The following is a 23467-nucleotide window of genomic DNA, read 5'->3' on the forward strand; positions in this document are numbered from 1 at the left end:
TCCAGACGTGCCCTCAAGTTATCTATATTTACTGTTCTGTTCTATTCTAGAACTTTACTATGAGACTTGTATATTTTATTCAGATTCTGTATTAGAGGTTTGTACATGTGACAACCAATTCTGGGGTTATGTTGAGTTTATTTAAAGACTTCCGCTTATCTTTCTATCTTATTCTTGTTTTATAAATTCTGTATCGTCGGGTTTTTGGGTGTTAGGCTGACGTGTCCGGTGGGGTTTGGGCACGTGCCATCACATCTGGTTTTGGGGTGTGACAAAAACATTATTATAGACCACAAGTAAGAGCGTCAAAAATGAGATGCCATAAGGAAGTCTAATAAATAATAGAAAATCAATTTCCATGTGAAGCTATGAATATTATAATATAGGTGGTTAGTTAGGAATTTAAATACGTGAATAAATATATTCATGTCAATTACCTACTTCTTTTAATAAATAAAAAACTTTAAAAAAAAACTCTAAAGCACATAAAGTTGAAGATGAATATATTTATGAACAATTAAATTCATGGACAATTTTGTCCATTTTTTTCTATTTTTTTAAAAATATAATAAATTGTGTACAAATAAATAATCCACTACTTTTGTTCTTTTTTCTATTTCCACCTAAGCAATTTTTGTTCTTTTTCATCCTAATTCCTAAAATGGATATTGAGATAAAAAATTATTAGGTATACAAGGAGAATTCCTCCATGCCTTTGCATGAAATTTGAGAATTTCTCTAGCTCTTTCCTTGGCTTTACTTCCGCAATCAACTTGAAGCACCAAACAAAGTTTTGCCACCACACCCAAACTCAACATCTCTTGAACAACATATGGTGTTGATGAAAACTTTGAGATTGAATGTAAGATCTTGATTGCCCTTTCACTCCCTACTTTAGAAACCCTAAGTGTTTTCTTGGACACAATGGCTAATCCTCCGGGATGATTCAATAGCTCAGCTCTCCCTTCTGCACTATGACAAAGTTGATCCAACAAAATTAACATCAATTCACAAGTCCTTTTTTCAGATGAATCGAGCAGAAGATCAACCAAAACCCTAATTGCTCTTGCTTCTGCTGCTTTCACTCTGTTCCTACCAAATGGACACGCGTGCACTAGCACTTGCAATGATGCTTTTGTAGCCTTTTGAGAGATCTCATCCCTCAAGACTTGAACAACTTGTGTGAAGAATTCTTGGTTCAAACTCAAAAGTAAAGTTGGTGTGGATACTTCGAACATGTCTTTCATTAGCATAACCGCGTAAGCCCTAGACTCATAGCTCCCATGTTGCATGACACGTGTCAATGACTTAATGAATTCACCATTTCCACTCATGATGAGTGACCTCAATCCATTTTTAGATAATTTGAGTTGATAGAGGATGCTAAGTGCTTCGTCTTTAGTACTCATGAAACCATCTTCTTCTTCAAACACTTCATTCGAATTATTATTATTAATAATAGAAGCTAAGAACTCCATTGCCCCCGCAGATTCTATGCAACGTTTGTTAGCATCATTCTCAGAAGCTATGGATCTGAGTCTCTTGAGAGAATTCATTTGCAATTTAGGCGATTTCGCTTCTTTTAGGAGCTTTATTATTTGTGATTTGCTAACCGGAGGTTTTGGTGTAGGGAACCTTTCAATACCATGGGACGCGTTGATAGTACACCACGATTGGATAAATCTCCGAAGAGTGACATTTGGGGTCAACTCTATGCATGTAAGAGACTGCTTCGTTGCCGGACAAGTGTTGTTCTTTGCAGAGAATATCCATTTTTCGATGTTTTCTCGATCATATGTTATTCCTGTGGAGATTGTGACAGGATCTTTCATCATCTCTAAAGAAATCGGACAAATAAAATAAGGAGGTACTTGAATTTCTTCCATTTGTATATTTTGGGAAATTTCAAGATTAATCAAAGAAGGAGATCAATCTTATAAGAAAGTTGCAAATATGACCAAAAAAAAAATAAGAGGAATATTTTGAGTAGATAAAGTTTCGTTGAGAGATTAGATGAGTAGTGAATTGGTTTGAAAAATTAGAGGATTTGGTTGTGGTTATATATATGAGTTGGAGATTGAGATTTTCTCAGAGTCAACACGCAAATAGAAGAATAAGATTTTTCAAAGTGTATTTATTAATTATACTATTTAAATACTCCATCCGTTTATTTTTTACTCGTTCAGTTTAGACTTTACCTATCCTTGACAAAATAACATTTTAATTAATGTCTAGTCTTAAATTTTGAAAAATAAGTATTTTAATGGTAAGAGTAGAACATGATATGTTAACATGTAAAATATATTGTTTAGTTTAGTGAATAAGTAAAAAAATAATAAAAGGAGTATTTAAAAAGAATAATTGTTTAGCTCTTTAATAAATGCTCTCTCCGTTTTATATTTTTTAATCCTAGTTGAACTAACACGCGCCTTGAAAAAACTTTAATCAAAGTTGTAGCCATATAAACTAACTTGATTAATTATTTTTTGAAATTCTAAATTTATCAGTTGCTATTTTATGTAATAAATTTTACTAATTATTAAATAGATAAATAAAATAAAATATTAATTTTTAATATAGCGATCAAGTAAAATAAAACTAAAGAAACATTACTAGCTTAAAAGGGGTAGTCGAATATGTGTATTTTCGGTGGCCTAAATGTGTGTACGTAAGAAAAAAAAAACAGCTCACTTTTGACTTTCTCTCTCTAGAAGTAATAAAAACACATGAATGTACCCTTTTTATTTATAATAACTCGTGTTTTATTTATTAGTGAGAGAAAGAAACAGTTGGCAACTATTAGATTACTCTGTTTTAATTTATGTGACTATTTTTAAAAAATAATTAGCTCAAATTAATTTAGAGTTATAGCTATATCTAACAGTCACCCTGTATTTTTTAATTGATTCAACCTTTTAATTTATCTAGTTTAATATTGCTTGTAATATTTCGTCGCGTATTTGCTTACCTATTCAAGTTAATCTAAGCCTATGTATCAGTGGAATAAAGTTAAATAATACAGATTTTACTAGTTTAAGAGTAAATTATTTTCATTCATGTGAGTTTTCAATATTATGAATCTTACCAAAGTTTGAATTTCAGATGCATGTATTTTACGCGTCCAGATACATGTATCTTAGATATATTAGGTTAAAATTAGGTGTAATTTGTTGTAGATACATTGAATGGATTTGTATATATCATTTGACTCTCTTGCCTCTTTCCTATCTCACTTGCATCTCTCCCTTTCTCGCTATCCTCTCTCCCTATGTATTTGTATTTCAGAATGTATTTGGGTATCTTAAATACATGTATCTATTGTGATTTGCATGTATCTGAGATACATAGACTATTTCGCTCACCTTCCTCCTATCTCGCTCTCACCTCTCTCCCTATTTCAGTGTATCTGGTAGCAATTAAAAATACATGTATCGAAGTTTCTCTTATTTACACTACACTAGTCTTTGGTAAAATGGTCATAATGCTTTACTTTAAACATTAAATGATACAAAATTGGTGGCATTTGAAAGAAAACTCATTGACCTACAATTTCATATGTCATGGCTCACCTAATTCATTACGTACTAAAAGATATGGTAGTAGACATTGTTTGCCTTCAAGAGATTGCATGTAGTTTTTTTACCAAAATTTTTTGTGGGTGTTTGTGATGATTTAATAAATTATGTGTGTTAGTTCGAATGGGTAATTATAGGTATTTATAAGTTCAAATGAGGTATGAATCATGAAATAGAGTTTTTCTATACCCGAAACTAACATCTAAAGCCAACATTATGAACGTTCGAAGTTTCTCTTATTTACACTACATTAGTCTCTGGTAAAATGGTCATAATGTTTTACTTTAAACATGAAATGATACAAAATTGGTGGCATTTGAAAGAAAACTCATTGATCTACAATTTCATATGTCATGGCTCACCTAATTCATTACGTACTAAAAGATATGGTAGTAGACATTGTTTGCCTTCAAGAGAGGCACACATTGATTGCATGTAGTTTTTTTACCAAATTTTTTTGTGGGTGTTTGTGATGATTTAATAAATTATGTGTGTTAGTTCGAATGGGTAATTATAGGTATTTATAAGTTCAAATGAGGTATGAACCATGAAATAGAGTTTTTCTATACCCGAAACTAACATCTAAAGTCAAAATTATGAACGTTCGAAGTTTCTCTTATTTACACTACACTAGTCTCTGGTAAAATGGTCATAATGCTTTACTTTAAACATGAAATGATACAAAATTGGTGGCATTTGAAAGAAAACTCATTGACCTACAATTTCATATGTCATGGCTCACCTAATTCATTACGTACTAAAAGCTATGGTAGTAAACATTGTTTGCCTTCAAGAGAGGCACACATTGATTGCATGTAGTTTTTTTACCAAATTTTTTTGTGGGTGTTTGTGATGATTTAATAAATTATGTGTGTTAGTTCGAATGGGTAATTATAAGTATTTATAAGTTCAAATGAGATATGGACCATGAAATAGAGTTTTTCTATAAGCGAAACTAACATTTAAAGCCAAAATTATGAACGTTCGAAGTTTCTCTTATTTACACTACACTAGTCTCTGGTAAAATGATCATAATGCTTTACTTTAAAACTTAAATGATACAAAATTGGTGTCATTTGAAAGAAAACTCATTGACCTACAATTTTATATGTCATGACTTGCCTAATTCATTACGTACTAAAAGATATGATAGTAAACATTGTTTGCCTTCAAGAGAGACACACATTGATTGTATGTAATTTTTTGGCCAAATAAAACGGAGGAAACATTACAAGATTAAAAGGGGTAGTCTATTAGGCGTATTTTCGGTGGCCTAAAAATGTGTGTACGTAAGGGAAAAAACAGCTCACTTTTGACTTTCTCTCTAGAAGTAATAAAAACACATGAATGTACCCTTTTTATTTATAATAACTCGTGTTTTATTTATTAGTGCGAGAAAGAAACAGTTGGCAACAACTAGATTACTAGGTTTCAATTTATGATTTTTAAAAATAAATAATTAGCTCAAATCAATTTAGAGTTATAGCTATATCTAACAATCACCTTGTATTTTTTTAATTGATTCAACCTTTTAATTTATCTAGTTTAATATTGCTTGCAATATTTCGTCGCGTATTTGCTTGCCTATGCAAGTTAATCTAAGCCTATGTATAAATAGAATAAGGCCAATTAATACAAATTACACTAGTTTAAGAGTAAATTATTTTTTTTATACAAGTTTTTAATATTACGAATTTTATCAGAATTTGAACTTCGGACATATATCTTACGCGTCTAGATACATGTATCTCAGATACATTAGGTCAAAATTAGGTGTAATTTGTTGCAGATACATTGTATTCAAGTGGATTCACATATATCGTCTGACTCTCTCGCATCTCTCCTATCTCGTTCCCTCTCTCCTATCTCACTTGCTTCTCTCCCTTTCTCGTTATCCTCTCTTCCTATGCATTTGGATTTTAATATGTATCTGGGTATCCAAGATACATGTATCTATTGTGATTCACATATATCTAGGATACATATATTGTTTAGCTCGCCTCCCTCCTATCTCGCTCTCACCTCTCTCCTTCACTCACTCACTCACCTCTCTCCCTATTTTAGTGTATTTGTATCTGGTAGCAATTAAAAATACATGTATCTAAGTAGATTTGACTTGAAATCTGATATGACATTATTAATTAGTGAGACAATATACAATTATTTCAAACTATAAGAAGATTTAGTAAATTTAATTGAAATATTTGTATAATTAGATAGTTTTGCAATAGAATAAACATTAACAATGCAAGAACACAATCAATTTATGTATAATAATCAAGATATGTATAATACATAGATATACCCTTCTAACTTGACCTCATGTGATATTTTATGCCTTTCAATTTTAGGTGACGTGCACAAATAGATACTTAAATAATTATATAGAGTTGAACAAGTAGACAACACATTTTAGTGACAATTCGTGTAAAATATATTCGAACTTATTTATATTATGTCACGTATGATGTGTCTGTCTACCTGTTTAACTTTATATAAATTTTAGTGTCTCCTTACCGAAATTAGCATGTCTATCCCAATCGTAAATTCTCTCTCCGGGTTAAAAAAAACCAATCTATTAGAGATTATTACTTATAAGATGACACTTTCTTTTATATTATTCTTTAAAATTTATGAAAATTCAAAATCATCATATTATTGGCTTAGATTTAAAGTCCAACAATCTTCAAAGTTCACCTAATTATTAATACTTGTTTCTTTCATTGGGACTAGTTGCAATCATATCACAATCACAAAATTTTAACTTCTAGTAAAGTTCAAATAATTAAAAAGAGCTGATTATTTTGAATGTTATTGTAGTTTCTTAGATTGTGAAAAGTCTAATACCTGGTTCTCACCAAATAAAAGAGTTTTCTCTAAAATTATGATTTCAATTTTCAATCTTGTGTGCAAAGACACAGTATGCTAGTTTTTGACTATATGTATATAGTATTCACAGTTTTTACTATGAATGGGAGTTACGTCCTGGAATAACGCTAAAATTATCTTCGTGTAATAAATAGTTTACGGGCTGAACTATGATTTTCTTACTAATGATTATATTTGTGTTTCAGGATAGACTGTGTATATTACAGATGTCATTTCGTGACTTTACGAGAATGTGGGATGCAATAGACTTCTTAATGAAGTCATATATATATAAAAATAACCACTCTATGCTTGCAATTGAGATAGAAAAATAAGAAGGGAATCAAAAAAGTTGAAGATGAATATGAACAACTAAATTTCATGGACTATTTTGTCCTTTTCTTTTTTCCTATTTTCTAAAAAGAATAAATTATGTACACAAATATTATCCACTACTAAGCAATTTTTACTTTTTTTTTCCATCCTAGTTCCTAAAATGGATATGAAGATGATAAATTATTAGGTATACAAGGAGAATTACTCCATGCCTTAGCATGAAATTTGAGAATTTCTCTAGCTCTTTCCTTAGCTTTGCTTCCACAATCAACTTGAAGCACCAAACAAAGCTTTGATACCACACCCAAACTCAACATCTCTTGAACAACACTTGGTGTTGATGAAAACTTTGAGATTGAATGTAAGATCTTGATTGCCCTTTCACTCCCTACTTTTGAAACCCTAAGTATTTTCTTGGACACAATGGCTAATCCTCCTGGATGATTCAATAGCTCGGCTCTCCCTTCTGCGCTCTGACAAAGTTGATCTAGTAAAATTAGCATCAATTCACAAACCCTTTTCTCAGATGAATCGAGCAGAAGATCAACCAAAACCCTAATTGGTCCTGCTTCTGCTGCTTTCACTTTGTTCCTACCAAATGGACACGCGTGCACTAGCACTTGCAATGATGCTTTTGTAGCCTTTTGAGAGATCCCATCCCTCAAGACTTGAACCACTTGTATGAAGAATTCTTTCTTTAAACTCAAAAGTAGAGTTGGTGTGGATACTTCGAACATGTCTTTCATTAGCATAACTGCGTAAGCCCTAGACTCATAGCTCCCTTGTTGCATGACACGTGTCAAAGATTCAATGAATTCTCCATTGCCACTCATGATGAGTGACCTTAACCCTTGTTCGGATAATTTGAGTTGATAGAGGATGCTAAGCGCTTCGTCTTTAGTACTCATGAAACCCTCTTCTTCAAACACTTCATTCGAATTATTAATAATAGAAGCTAAGAACTCCGTTGCCCCCGCAGATTCCATGCAACGTTTGTTAGCATCATTCTCAGAAGCTATGGATCTGAGTCTCTTGAGAGATTTCATTTGCATCTTAGGCGATTTCGCTTCTTTTAGGAGCTTTATTATTTGTGGTTTGCTAACCGGAGGTTTTGGTGTAGGGAACCTTTCAATACCATGGGATGCATTGATAGTACACCACGATTGGATAAATCTCCGAAGAGTGACATTTGGGGTCAACTCTATGCATGTAAGAGACTGCTTCGTAGCCGGACAAGTGTTGTTCTTTGCAGAGAATATCCATTTTTCGATGTTTTCTCGATCATATGTTATTCCCGTCGAGATCATGACTGGATCTTTCATCATCTCTAAAGAAATCGGACAAATAAAATAAGGAGGTACTTGAATTTCTTCCATTTGTATATTTTGGAAAATTTCAAGATTAATCAAAGAAGGAGAAATCAAGAACAAGAGAATATTTTTTTGTTATTTTGAGTAGATGAAGAAGTTTAAGCTTTTATGGTTATATATATATAAGTTGAGAATATTGGAAAGAGGTTTTTAATGTCAAAATTAAACACGGCTAATTAAATAGGCCAAATTACATGTATATGTAGGAAAAAAAGTGAACACATTTTGACTTTTTCTATCTAATAAGAATAAAAATTAATAATAATATATATTTTCGTTTTATTTTATGTATTATAAACTCGTGTTTTATTAGTGTAAATAAAGACTGCCGACAAGACTTACTTTTAATTTTTTATTCATGTTATTAATTTGATTAAACATGAAATTTTAAAATATATTATATATTTAATTTATGTTATTATAAAAATAATGTTATCTTTGATGAGTATAAAGAAAACTTTTAAGGTTAAATCATTTGAAATAAAATTAATATTAGGTGTGGTATAATGGTGGAATTGCTCCACTATTAATTTGATGTCTCGGGTTCAAGCCTTGGGTATGAAAAAAATTCTGTTGAAATCTCCACCCTCAAAATGGAACCTGCAATGCATGATACATATTTAATCGGGGCTCCAATGCAGACACCACGTAAAATATATTTTTAATAAAAATTAATGCTGATGGAGGGTTTTGGTTATTGTTTAATTTTCTTTATCAACTGCGATTTATATTAGGAGGATTAAAAATTTGAAATTTATAGATTCGTACATTAGTCTCTAAGTTAATACACAATAGTATCTTAGTTCACAATTATATAATTATAAATATTTAATGAATTTTAATAAAAATAAAAGACTTGCACAAAGTTACTAATTCTTCCCCATTTTGACCTTTACCAATTCTCTTGTCTTTTTATTTATTTCTTACGTATTTTTTTTATTTTTTTTGAGTAATGAAAATTTGCATGAAATTTTCAACAGGTTATTTATAGTTCATGTTGCAGTTAGTAGTTAAGACCAGGTTTTAATTGAAATTTTCTTTTGAGTACTCAAAATTTCAAAGAAATTTTCAATAGGTTATTTTTATTTCTTGTTGCACTAGTTGGCAGTTAAGAATAGGTACTAATTGAAGCATTCCAATCAAACTGTTTTTATTTTATTATAATCGTGGTATTCAAGCCAGCTTGCACGTATCTCGGTTAATTTTATAGAATACATATTATCTTCCATCAACAACAGGTATGAAGTAATCATGTTCACCAAAGTTAGAACATATGAAAACAAATCACCTAATATTTTGTTTCTGCTGATATTTAATTTGATGAGACCTCAAGATGCTTAACTCACTTTATTGATCATTAGGCAATACATTTGGGTGGCAATCAAACTTTTTTTAACGATGTAATATTTCTATTATTATAATAAAATGTTATTATAAAAAATAATTAATTTATAATAAAATATCATTATAGAGAGTGATTTGTTACAGAGAAATGTATTTGTATATAGTTTAGCTTGAGGAATTTTACAAGGGTCAATAATATTGTGTGCATTTTTTCTCTCGGAATATTGAGAAAAATACACTTATATTTAATATATATATATATATATATATAATACAAACATTATTTTTCTTGAATGATGAATTTTGATGTGTATTATTATAGGTTGTTGTATTTGATTTGTATCTTATTATTTTGTTGTCTTATTACAAATTTGTCTCGAGTCCTATTAGAATAACTTCTCTGTCACACCCTAACCCTAGGTGAGGCGGACAAGTACCATATGAACACATGCTTTACAAGTCACCTATGATGAGAAAGTAAACTACTACTATGCAAATATATTTACTAATGACAAGCTTCATATACAACACATGTTGACTAGCTGAACAGATACACGTGACAAGTGAAACTATGAATTCAAATGATAGCTTTACAATGTCTACAAAGCCTCTACTGGAATCCATGATTGTACCACTATGAAATAAGCATAGTAAAGACTCGGCAAAGTCCCGAATCAACCTGAAGCTCACCAACAACCGTTGAGTATCATGTGCTTCTATTGGGGAGATCTACTAGTTGAGTACCTGTACCTGCAACATGAAATGCAGCGTCCCCAATAAGGGACGTCAGTACGAAAGAATGTACTGAATATGTATGGCATAATATAACCATATGTAAAATGAGAGCTCAAGTGAAACCAAATACCAATAGATAAGGATTACAGACCACATTTGCTTATACTTGTGGAATCGTGTATGTTACATTCTTTACTTTTCTTTACATTTTAATATTTATAAGACATATGATACAAATGACCAGCTAATCAACGGTAGAAGAGGATGACCTATGCTAGGCATTTTAACCCCTGGGATGCTGTTCTCATAATTCCACAAATTGGGATCGACCCATGCTAGACTTTTGCCCCTGAGCTACCACCCTCTTATACCAATTGGGATCGGCCCATGCTAGGCTCTCGCCCCTGAGCTGCCACCCTTCTATACCAATTGGGATCGACCCATGCTAGGCATTTGCCCCTGGGCTGCCACCCATAATTATACATATTGCTTCACTTAGACTGTTTAATCTTTGAGATTATTGTTTTGATGTCCATAACTTTTTTGAGATTGTTGTTTTGGTGGTCATAATCATTGTTGAGATTTGAAACTATAGACCAGTAGTAGAAGACATATGAATATGGACTTACGATAATAACAATGACATGGGAAGCAAATGTGACATGAACGTGTAATACTTATGAGCTTATATGACTCAGTAAGCATTTTGACATTTCAAATTGAAGCACATATCAAGTGAAGATATTTAACATTCAGCCAAGAGATTTGAACTCTATATGATAGTCAAATACTCACTAACTAATATCAAATACAAGGTATTCGTGAACGTGAAACCAAGGGAGAACGTGGGTAGATTTAACTTTAGGACGGATACATATTCCAAGTAAGTACATATAAAATGTACAATAAAGCAAGTATAGATCTTGTGAGGTAACATTATAGTCTAACACAATGGGAGTAATAATCAATAGAACATATGAAAAGATGACATATATATAGATAATTGAAGCAAGTTGGCATGATATGGGAAAATTGTATATATCCAACATATAAACATGTACCATGTGTAATCTAAGATCATTTTGGTTTATATAAGGGAAATAGGTGTCAAGGGTACTTTGACGATGAAACAAGTTTAAACCTTGCATGCTAATACTTGGTAGAGTAAGCACGTACATTTAGTAATAAACTCATATTAGAGTACTCACTTTACTGCTCTAGGGAGTAGGAACTGCAACTATGGATCAGTCACTACCAAGGGCACTTAGAAAGCTTACTTTTTGTTATGCAAGTGTTGGATTCATGCCAAAGAAATAGGAAATCGAATAGCCTTACATACCTTGCTATACAATTCAATACATATGACTTAATCTCCTTCTCTTCAGATTACTAATCTACAATAAAATAAGTTGTAAGACTAATATTAGTAGTTAATCAATCAATTTGAGCTACTTGATCTCACCCAAATAGTAACCAAGCAGTAAGCATGCAATTTATCTAGCCAATGTTTTCTTTCCTTCCCTTTCCCTTTAATCGTGTCTATATACCGTACAACCTTCGTATCAAGTCTTCCCCAAAATTCCCTGCAATATTTAAGTCATTTAACATCTCCATAACTTTCCCGCACATCTAGTCACATCCCTTATCATAACATACATAAAGCAATCCTTAAACATAATAATGTAATGGAAGCAATATGAATCATGGTTTTTGATCACCAACACTTGAAGAACTAACATTACTTTTAAAGTGCTCAAACAAGCTCATAACTGAATTTAAAGAGGATTCCCCTCTATGGCTGTCCCAACATGCACTAATCACTAGAACAGTCTCCCCAATATTACACCATGTAAAAGTAACAATTTTCAACTCACTAACACATACCAAGTGTCCTAATTTACTCAAGCACAAGAGGGAGAAAATTGCAGTAGCTTACCTTGCTGGACAGAACTACCACTTGCTAAGACTTGGATTCTTCAAGGTAAAAGGTTGCCTTAAATTATAACTTCTAATAGCTTGAACTCCCTTATGTTCAAGAACCCTAATGGTATTTAATGGCTGATGTATGAAGCTAAGAGAGAGAAGAGGGAAAGCTCTAGAAATCAGATTTTTTTGTCAAAGTAAAAATGGTTGGAAAAAGCTGATATCTATCCCTTTTAAAGGGACCTGCTTTGGCCGACGTTCTCACTCATTTTGGGCCATAATTTATCAAATAGGTGACCCACCTACTTGGACTTTTCACTTGGGCCTTTTTGGACTTAAGAACATTGGGCCTTTTGCCACCTTTCTTGTACTTCATTTGCAGCCAACATGTGTCTTTAATTTAGGCCACACATTTAAGTAGGTGATGCACCTACTTTTCCATTCAAATTATTTCTTTTGGGCTTGGAAAGATTAGGCCTTGGCTGTCCATTTTCCCCTTATTCTTCTAATCAACTTGGGCCAGATTGATGCAAGTATGTGGTAGTGCACTTGGTCCAATAACATGATCGAAAGAGTCTTAGTAGGTGATGCACCTACTTGGTCCCTTGGGCTAGTCAATAAGTCAAAGTAAGTGATGCACCTACTAGTTTAGTATAGTCAATCAAGCACCTGTCAATCAAGCACCTCAATATCTTATTCCATTTATCGACCTTAATACCTTTAATTTAACTTAAAACTTATATACACTATGTCAATTTAAACTTTAGACTCAAATACCACCTTATGATCTCAAGTTTAAACACTTCCATTGACGTCAACTTAATCGGGTCGCATCAAAATCTATGGGCAGTTCACTTTAAACTTATTTTATTGTCACTAGTTACATAGCAAATCGAATCCAAAACTATACCACACAGAAATTTATAAGCATCATATAAATAGAACTAGTACACGTAGAATATGGGGTGTTACAATCTCTATCCCTTAAAGAAAGACTAATTATGTATATCATGTTCTATCTTGTCTTTTTCAAATCTCACTTGTAGGATTACATTAGGTATGTTATTGTTATTGATTTTCAAAAGTAATTGTCTCAAATTATTCAACATTTTAGAAGTTCAAGATAAAATTAATTAATTTTTTTCTTATGTTACTCTTAATAGTATATTTTTTTTTAAAGATAATCACATAAAACTTATTATGGGGTTTTATTCAATGAATAGAAAGACTATATCACAAGATATAAATAAAAGTAAAATAATCAAAATTTCTTATAGTTATTATCTTTTTTAAAAGTGCGTAAAAAATATAATAAATAATTTAAGACGGAGAAGTATTAACTTACAAGTTGATCCTAACAAACACTTGAGTTTGACAGATAGCCATCCTTTTCTAAAATAGCTACAAAAGAAATGGTACAAGTTGAAATGAGCTCATAGTATATACTATTGAATTTCCAAGTCAAATTATCCAATTTAATTAATGATGAATTCAATAATTAGAAAAGTCAACCAAGTTCACACAAATTTACATTTATTTTTCTAAAGTCGTTTGGAGAATTCATGGATCATCAAAATAAGTGGCTAAATTTTAAAGTCCAATTAATTACAATATTCAAAGCTTAACCACTTGATGCCTCCTTCTTTCAATTGACGGACTTGTTGCACTCATGTCCACAAATTTTCAAAGTATTATCGAAATTAATAGTTGTTGAAAAATATGTCAAGCCCCGAGCCTACATCCTGGGCGGGACTGACACTCGTAGACCATCGTTGGTCCCAAGCGAACCCTTGGCCTGGCTTTATGAACTCAGCGGAAGAATTTCTCAACATAATAAGTTTAAACAATAACTTAAGGAAATAACATCGTAGCCAAAATGGCAACTTAGTCTTTAAACAACATCTGAATGAATAATGTAAAGACTACTGAACTACTAACCATCTAATTGTCCATGAAGCCTCTAAAATACTGAGATGGATGTTGGGACAAACCCCACAACATCCTAATAAATGAAAGACTGAAAGTGGATAAAAAGAGTCCTCCGGAACACAAGGAGGCTCACCACTGACTCTGAGCTGCTCAACTGGATTAACGAGGCACTGGATGCTGATCCTGGTTACCTGAATTTGCATCATAAAACGATGCAGGCCAACTGGCATCAGTACATTGAATGTACGAGTATGCGAGTTGAAATGCTAAGCAACATAAACTAGAAGGAAATCTGAAAGAAACTGAATAACTTACCTGGCTCAACTCAACTCAACCTGACTGACTCATTTCAATATAAAGCAATTTAAAACAAGTGCAATATAAAGAAAAATTGTTTAAAAACATGCTATAAACTATGTATGTATGCAAAGATACTATAAATCTGAGATGTATGTAGAAATACAAATGAACTGATGTATATAAAAATACAATAACTGTTGTGAGAGTTTCTCTAACCGACAACCATCATATAAGAGCTATAGTGATGATACAACGATTAACCTCACGCTGCCAGAGCATCCTATACCCGGCCAAAAGTATAGGACCTGAACTGCCTAATTTGAAAAGGATTCATCTAAAAAGTATAAACATCTTCTACCCATGGTGGCGACATGGTTCTATGGGGGTTGTGGGTTCTTTGAACGCTCCCTCTATTCGATGCTCGATACTACTCCCAAAAATGTACTGGCTCTTATGTTTTTAAAACATATTTCTTTCTGCTGATTTGAGACTAGTGCTCAAAACTTAGCTCAAAGGCTATCTTGGAATTCTTAGTTTTCCCTTCTTGCTTCATTTAGAAAGCCATTATTCTTTTTTGAAAACTAGCCCAAAGGCATCTTTGGAAATCTTAGTTTCCGATCTCGTTTAAATGAGAAAACAGTTCTTTAAAACTTCTTTGGGCATACATAGTCCACATATATCTCTTTGAAGAAAGAACTTCAAACCATAACTTACTCTTTGCTTAACTTCAAAACTTAGGTCTTAAAACGACGATAAAACATTGTTAAAAACCCTTGGAAGCTTTAAGAAACTTTGTTTTGACTTGCTTCTTAACTTATAGACTTAACTCTTAACTTCTTTGACTTTGAACTTAACTTTCCTTAAATTGAATTATGGATTCAAGGTTCATGATCTCATGTTTATGGATGATTTCATGGTGTTTAGATGTACTTTAGAGTGTTGAAATTGACTAGGAAATATAGGTACATCACTTAGGAACAAGTACGAGAAGGTGAGGAACGAATGGGGAGAACTAGCGTCCCTGGTGCTCTGAAAGGCGCGAGGTGCCAGCCCTCAAACTTCAGAGGGCTACCTATGGCGCTCTGGCTGGCGCGACGCGCCAGAGGCCAAAGTTCAGAGGAACTTTTGTGGCGCTCTGGTAGGCGCGGCGCCCCAAGCCCTTGCCCAGAAAATCTCCGACTTTTCTCCTTCGTTTTTCAACTCTAAACACTCTAAACTTCAGTGGGCCTTTCCCCAAATACTTAGGATCATTTATACCCTCAATACATGATAGATTTAACTCGAAAGACAACCCGAAAACACGAATCAAATCAACATTAGGCATTCAACAATCAACCCACAAGAATTCAACAATGTTCTTCAAGAACTTCACTTTCTTAACATTCAAACAACACCAATTTCGCTGAATTGAAACAAGTTAGTGTGTGGGTGAACTAACCCAACATGAAATAAATCTCACATACCTTAATAGGGATCACCCCCGACGAATTCCACTCGCAAAGCTTGAACGTTCTTGGCGATTTCTTGATTTCTCTCCTCTTTTCTCTTCTATCTTCTCCTCTCCAAGCCCTAGCGTAAAATCTAATTTTTTTTTAAACTGAATAAAGTCTTGTTTTACCCCAATTAATTCCTAAAAACGAAATAGGCAAATTAGGTAAGGAAAAGACTAGTTTAACCCTCACAAATCCGGATTTGGACTTTCCTTAATCCAATAGCCCAACTTCCAAAGGGCATAACTTACTCATACGAACTCGGAATCGTGCAAACTTGGCGGCGTTGGAAATATTATTCCAAGAGGTTTCCAAAAATATCCAGATCTTTTCCTAAATCATCTTGAGCTAGGAGTTATGGCCGTTTGAAAAAGGCCAAAACTCACTTCTTAACTTAGACAAAAATTTCCAGATTTTCTTATCCTTTCCAAAAATCAATATTTTCATATTTTAAACTCTTTATAGTCATTTGTAGGTGTGAGATGTTACAAAATATTTAAAATTTTTGAAGTTTGAAGCACTATCAAAATTAATAGTTATTGGAAAATATTTAAATATCACGGAAATTCTCTAAGCTTGAAGTATTATCGAAATTAATATTTATTGAAAATATCGAAAAATCATGGAAATTCTTGAAGCTTAAAGAATTATCGAAATTAATAGTTGTTGGAAAACCACAGAAATTTTCGAAGCTATTGAGGCATGCCTATTGACGTTGTTCTTCAGAATATTTCACCGGATTTAAGTGTATCGCCCAAATTCAACAAGCTCTTCTAATATAAAATTAAATTAGGAACTCTAAAAATTACAATTTTTTTCAAAAGTGGATATCCCAACAAAAAAAAGGGAGAATCAGATTTTTTTTAATGTTCTTTACTGTAAAAGAAAAACGTTATTCTCAGGATATATATATATATATGGAAAAATATCATACAATAAAGTAGTCAAAACCTTCAACAGCTAAAGGACTATTATAGCAAATTAAGAAAAATCATTGATAATGAATAAGAATATATTTTTTCCAACAATAGTTAGATTATATTCTATTGAATTTTTTATTTTTCAATATTCACTCCCTTCGTCATTATTTGTTTATTATACTATTTTTGAATGTCCAACAATATTTGTTCAGTTTATAAAATTATTATAATATAATTTATCATTTATATCTATTTTACCTTTGCTATTAAATACTATTCATTTTTATATTTAGATAATTTATATTTAATAGGGATGATTTGCTAAAATTACCTCTATCATTTACTATTTTTTAATCACTGTCTCAAGTCAATATTGGACAACTATTGTTGAACAAATGGAGTAATAAGACAAAAAAGTATTACTACAAGATTCAATTCTTTTCATATTCATATGATGATAATAAATGTCTATCATAGTTTATGTAGATTAATTCTTTTTTAAAAATATTTGACAAATAATTTGAGATGTATGATAATAAATGTCTATCATAGTTTATGTAGATTAAATTTCAAAAAAAAATGTGACAAATAAAATGTCTATCATAGACTTCTTACTGAAATAATAGAGCATTAAGATCTCAAAAATAAGAAGGGAATCAAAATGTTGAAGATGGATATATATGAACAATTAAATTTCATGGACCATTTTGTCCATTTTTTTTTCTATTTTCTGAAAAGAATAAATTGTGTACACAAAAACAATCCACTAGTAAGCAATTTTTGATCATTTCTACCTAATTCCTAAATGGATATGAAGATAGTAAATTATTAGGTATACAAGGAGAATTACTCCATGCCTTAGCATGAAATTTGAGAATTTCTCTTGCTCTTTCCTTAGCTTTGCTTCCACAATCAACTTGAAGCACCAAACAAAGCTTTGATACCACACCCAAACTCAACATCTCTTGAACAACACTTGGTGTTGATGAAAACTTTGAGATTGAATGTAAGATCTTAATTGCCCTTTCACTCCCTACTTTTGAAACCCTAAGTATTTTCTTGGACACAATGGCTAATCCTCCTGGATGATTCAATAGCTCGGCTCTCCCTTCTGCGCTCTGACAAAGTTGATCCAACAAAATTAACATCAATTCACAAGCCCTTTTTTCAGATGAATCGAGTAGAAGATCAACCAAAACCCTAATTGCTCCTGTTTCTGTTGCTTTCACTTTGTTCCTCCCAAATGGACACACGTTCACTAGCACTTGCAACGATGCTTTCATCGCCTTTTGAGAGATCTCATCCCTCAAGACTTGAACAACTTGTGTGAAGAATTCTTGCTTCAAACTCAAAACTAGAGTTGGTGTGGATATTTCGAACATGTCTTTCATTAGCATAACCGCGTAAGCCCTAGCCTCATAGCTCCCATGTTGCATGACACGTGTCAAAGATTGAATGAATTCTCCATTTCCACTCATGATGAGTGACTTCAATCCTTGTTCGGATAATTTGAGTTGATAGAGGATGCTAAGCGCTTCGTCTTTAGTACTCATGAAACCCTCTTCTTCTTCTTCAAACACTTCATTCGAATTATTATTATTAATAATAGAAGCTAAAAACTCCATTGCCCCCGCAGATTGCATGCAATGTTTGTTAGCATCATTCTCAGAAGCTATGGATCTGAGTCTCTTGAGAGATTTCATTTGCAAGTTAGGCGATTTCGCTTCTTTTAGGAGCTTTATGATTTGTGGTTTGCTTACCGGAGGCTTTGGTGTAGGGAACCTTTCAATACCATGAGACGCATTGATAGTACACCACGATTGGATTAATCGTCGAAGAGTAACATTTGAGGTCAACTCTATGCATGTAAGAGACTGTTTCGTAGCCAGACAAGTGTTGTTCTTTTCAAAGAATATCCCTTTTTCAATGTTTTCTCGATCATATGTTATTCCTGTAGAGATCGTGACAGGATCTTTCATCATCTCAAGTGAAATGGGGCAAATAAAATAAGAAGGTACTTGAATTTCTTCCATTTGTATATTTTCGAAAATTTCAAGATTAATCTAAGAAGGAGATCAATCTTATAAGAAAGTTGCAAATATGACCCAAAAAAAAAAAGAGGAAACTTTGATTTGTTGTAACTTTAGATGAGTAGTGAATTGGTTTGAAAAAATAGAGGATTTGGTTGTGCTTATATATATGATTTGGAGATTGAGCTTTTCAAAGTAAACACGCAAATAGAAGAATAAGACTTTTCAAAGGGTATTTATTAATTATACTATTTAAATACTCATCCATTACTTTTTACTTGTTCAGTTTAGACTATATCTATCCTTGATAAAAACAATATGTTAATTTATATCTGGTTTTAAGTTTTGAAAAATAAGTATTTCATGTTAAGCATAGAGTATGATATGCTAACAAGTAAAATATATTGTTTAATAATAAGTAAAAAAAATAACGAAAGGAGTATTTAAAAGGAATAATTGTTTAGCGCTTTAATAAATACTCTCTCCGTTTTATATTATTTGTTCCTAGTTGAACTAACACCAGCCTTGAAAAAATTTTAATCAAAGTTGTAGCCATATAAACTAACTTGATTAATTATTTTTTGAAATTCTAAATTTATCAGTTTCTATTTTATGTAATAAATTTTATTAATTGTTAGATAGATATAAAATATCAATTTTTGACATACAAATCAAGTAAAATAAAACGAAGGAAATATTACTAGCTCAAAAGGGGTAGTCTATTATGTGTATTTTCGGTGGCCTAAATGTGTGTACGTAAGAAGAAAAAAAAAACAGCTCACTTTTGACTTTCTCTCTCTAAAAGTAATAAAAACACATGAATGTATCCTTTTTATTTATAATAACTCGTGTTTTATTTATTAGTGAGAGAAAGAAACAGTTGGCAACAACTAGATTACTAGGTTTCAATTTATGTGATTTTTTAAAAATAAATAATTAGCTCAAATCAATTTAGAGTTATAGATATATCTAACAATCACCTTGTATTTTTTTAATTGATTCGACCTTTTAATTTATCTAGTTTAATATTGCTTGCAATATGCCATCGCATATTTGCTTGCCTATTCAAGTTAATCTAAGCCTATGCATAAATAGAATAAGGCCAATTAACACAAATTACACTAGTTTAAGAGTAAATTATTTTTTTTTATATAAGATTTTAATATTACGAATCTTATCAAAATTTGAACTTCGAACATGTATCTTATGCGTCTAGATACAAGTATCCCATATACATTAGGTCAAAATTAGGTGTAATTTGTTGCAGATACATTGTATTCAAGTGGATTCACATATATCGTCTAACTCTCTCACATCTCTCCTATCTCGCTCCTTCTCTCCTATCTCACTTGCTTCTCTCCCTTTCTCGCTATCCTCTCTCCCAATGTATTTGGATTTTAATATGTATCTGGGTATCCTAGATACATGTATCTATTGTGATTCACATATATCTAGGATACATATATTGTTTAGCTCGCCTCCCTCCTATCTCGCTCTCACCTCTCTCCTACTCTCACTCACCTCTCTCCCTATTTTAGTGTATATGTATCTGGTAGCAATTAAAAATACATGTATCTAAGTGAATTTGACTTGAAATCTGATATGACATTATTAATTAGTGAGACAATATACAATTATTTCAAATTGTAAGAAGACTTGGTAAATGTAATTGAAATATTTGTATAATTAGATCATTTAGAATAAACATTAACAGTGCAAGAACACAATCAATTTATGTATAATAATCAAGATATGTATAATACATAGATATACCCTTCTAACTTGACCTCAGGTGATATTTTATGCTTTCAATTTTAGGTGTGCACAAATAGACACTTGAATTTATATAAAGTTAAATAAGTAGACAACTCATTTTAATTAGTGACAATTCGTGTAAGATATATTCGAACTTATTTATATTATGTCACGTATGATGTGTCTGTCTACATGTTTAACTTTATATAAATTTTAGTGTCTATCTACCGAAATTAGCATGTCTATCCCAATCGTAAATTCTCTCTCCGGGTTAAAAAAAAAAACAATCTATTAGAGATTACTTATAAGATGACACATTCTTTTATATTATTCTTTGAAATTTAAGAAAAATTCAAAATCATCATATTATTGGCTTAGATTTGAAGTCCAACAATCTTCAAAGTTCATTTAATTATTACTACTTGTTTCTTTCATTGGGACTAGTTGCACTCATATCACAATCACAAAATTTTAACTTCTAGTAAAGTTCAAATAATTAATAAGAGCTGATTATTTTGAATGTTATTGTAAATTTTTAGATGATGAAAAGTCTAATACCTGGTTCTCACCAAATTAAAGAGTTTTCTCTAAAATAATGATTTCAAATTTAATCCTGTGTGCAAAGACAAATGTATATAGTATTCGTAATATTTACTATGAATGGGAGTTACGTTCTGGAATAACGCTAAAATTATCTTTATGTAATTTATAGTTTACGGGTTGGATTATGAATTTATTACTAATGATTATATTTGTATTAGGATAGACTGTCTTCATTACCCCATTAAACTGATATCCTTCGTTGGACCTTACGCGACTTTGGGATGCAATGAACTTCTTACTGAAATAATAGAGCATTAAGATCTCAAAAATTTCCACTCTATACTTGCTATTGGAGATGCAAAATAAGAAGGGAATGAAAATGTTGAGGATGGATATATATATGAACAATTAAATTTCATGGACCATATTGTCCATTTTTTTTCTATTTTCTGAAAAGAATAAATTATGTACACAAAAGCAATCCACTACTAAGCAATTTTTGCTCATTTCTACCTAATTCCTAAAATGGATATGAAGATAGTAAATTATTAGGTATACAAGGAGAATTACTCCATGCCTTAGCATGAAATTTGAGAATTTCTCTAGCTCTTTCCTTAGATTTACTTCCACAATCAACTTGAAGCACCAAACAAAGCTTTGCCACCACACCCAAACTCAACATCTCTTGAACAACACTTGGTGTTGATGAAAATTTTGAGATTGAATGCAAGATCTTGATTGCCCTTTCACTCCCCACTTTAGAAACCCTAAGTATTTTCTTGGACACAATGGCTAATCCTCCGGGATGATTCAATAGCTCGGCTCTCCCTTCTGCGCTCTGACAAAGTTGATCTAGTAAAATTAGCATCAATTCACAAACCCTTTTCTCAGATGAATCGAGCAGAAGATCAACCAAAACCCTAATTGTTCCTGCTTCTGCTGCTTTCACTCTGTTCCTACCAAATGGACACGCGTGCACTAGCACTTGCAATGATGCTTTTGTAGCCTTTTGAGAGATCTCATCCCTCAAGACTTGAACAACTTGTGTGAAGAATTCTTGTTTCAAACTCAAAAGTAAAGTTGGTGTGGATACTTCAAACATGTCTTTCATTAGCATAACCGCGTAAGCCCTAGACTCGTAGCTCCCATGTTGCATGACACATGTCAATGACTCAATGAATTCTCCATTTCCACTCATGATGAGTGACTTCAATCCTTGTTCGGATAATTTGAGTTGATAGAGGATGCTAAGCGCTTCGTCTTTAGTACTCATGAAACCCTCTTCTTCTTCTTCAAACACTTCATTCGAATTATTATTATTAATAATAGAAGCTAAAAACTCCATTGCCCCCGCAGATTCCATGCAACGTTTGTTAGCATCATTCTCAGAAGCAATGGATCGGAGGGTCTTGAGTGATTTCATTTGCATCTTAGGCGATTTCGCTTCTTTTAGGAGCTTTATTATTTGTGGTTTGCTAACCGGAGGCTTTGGTGTAGGGAACCTTTCAATACCATGAGACGCGTTGATAGTACACCACGATTGGATAAATCTCCGAAGAGTGACATTTGGGGTCAACTCTATGCCCGTAGTAAGAGATTGTTTTGTAACTGGACATGTGTTGTTCTTGGCAGAGAATATCCATTTTTCGATGTTTTCGCGATCATATGTTATTCCCGTGGAGATCGTGACGGGGTCTTTCATCATCTCTAGTGAAATTGGACAAATAAAATAAGGAGGTATTTGAATTTCTTCCATTTGTATTTTTTTTTTGGGAAGTTACAAATATAAAGATTTGTTGAGACTTAAAAGAGAGAAAAGATGAGTAGTGAATTGGTTTGGAAAATTAGAGGATTTGGTTGTGGTATATATACTATATAGTTGGAGAATAGTAAGAAATATTCAAAAGTCAAAACATGGCAAAATATGAAATATATTATTTAAAAGATGGAATAAAACGTTATATTAACTTTACCAAGTCTATTAATATGTGTATTTTTTGCGGCCCAATTGTGTGTACATATGGAAAAAAACAGTACACTTTTGACTTTCTCTCTCTAAAAGTATTTAAATCACATGTTCAATATTTCCTAACAAGACGTAGACTTTGGGGTGAGGGTGCGGGGGGTGGGGGGGGGGGTGATTTTCTTAATATTTCTCTTTTTTGGCTGTTCAAGTTGCTTTTGACTCAACCAATTGTCTTGCTTGGCTTTTTCAAGTACATTGAACTTGAATGAATGTTTTTCGAGTTTGAGTTATATATATTATTAGTGTAATTAATGAAGATTTTACATTCAGATCATTTAAATATTATTAATGAATTAATCTAAATAATAGTTAATCCAAATTTT

The 23467-nt window shown here is 32.1% G+C and overlaps 1 protein-coding gene across 9 annotated transcripts; it reads right to left on the bottom strand.

Annotated features, from left to right (window-relative positions):
* Nucleotides 1–606: 606 nt before the first annotated feature.
* LOC125876299 (E3 ubiquitin-protein ligase PUB22-like) lies at nucleotides 607–22943 on the bottom strand. 9 transcript variants are annotated; one of them, XM_049557488.1, is made up of 3 exons: nucleotides 22621–22943; nucleotides 7693–7904; nucleotides 657–1417 (listed from the first exon to the last, which is right to left on the bottom strand). In XM_049557488.1, the coding sequence occupies exons 1-3, from the start codon at nucleotides 22872–22874 to the stop codon at nucleotides 657–659; spliced, it is 1227 nt and encodes a 408-aa protein (XP_049413445.1). In that variant the 5' UTR covers nucleotides 22875–22943. The 9 variants fall into 9 exon arrangements, with proteins under 9 accessions (XP_049413405.1, XP_049413445.1, XP_049413463.1 ...); XM_049557506.1 differs by having other exon boundaries at nucleotides 657–1344; nucleotides 7623–7904; XM_049557497.1 differs by lacking the exon at nucleotides 22621–22943 and adding an exon at nucleotides 18573–18936.
* Nucleotides 22944–23467: the final 524 nt, after the last annotated feature.

The sequence above is a fragment of the Solanum stenotomum genome, chromosome 1 (assembly GCF_019186545.1).
Source record: "Solanum stenotomum isolate F172 chromosome 1, ASM1918654v1, whole genome shotgun sequence".
NCBI lineage: Eukaryota > Viridiplantae > Streptophyta > Magnoliopsida > Solanales > Solanaceae > Solanum > Solanum stenotomum.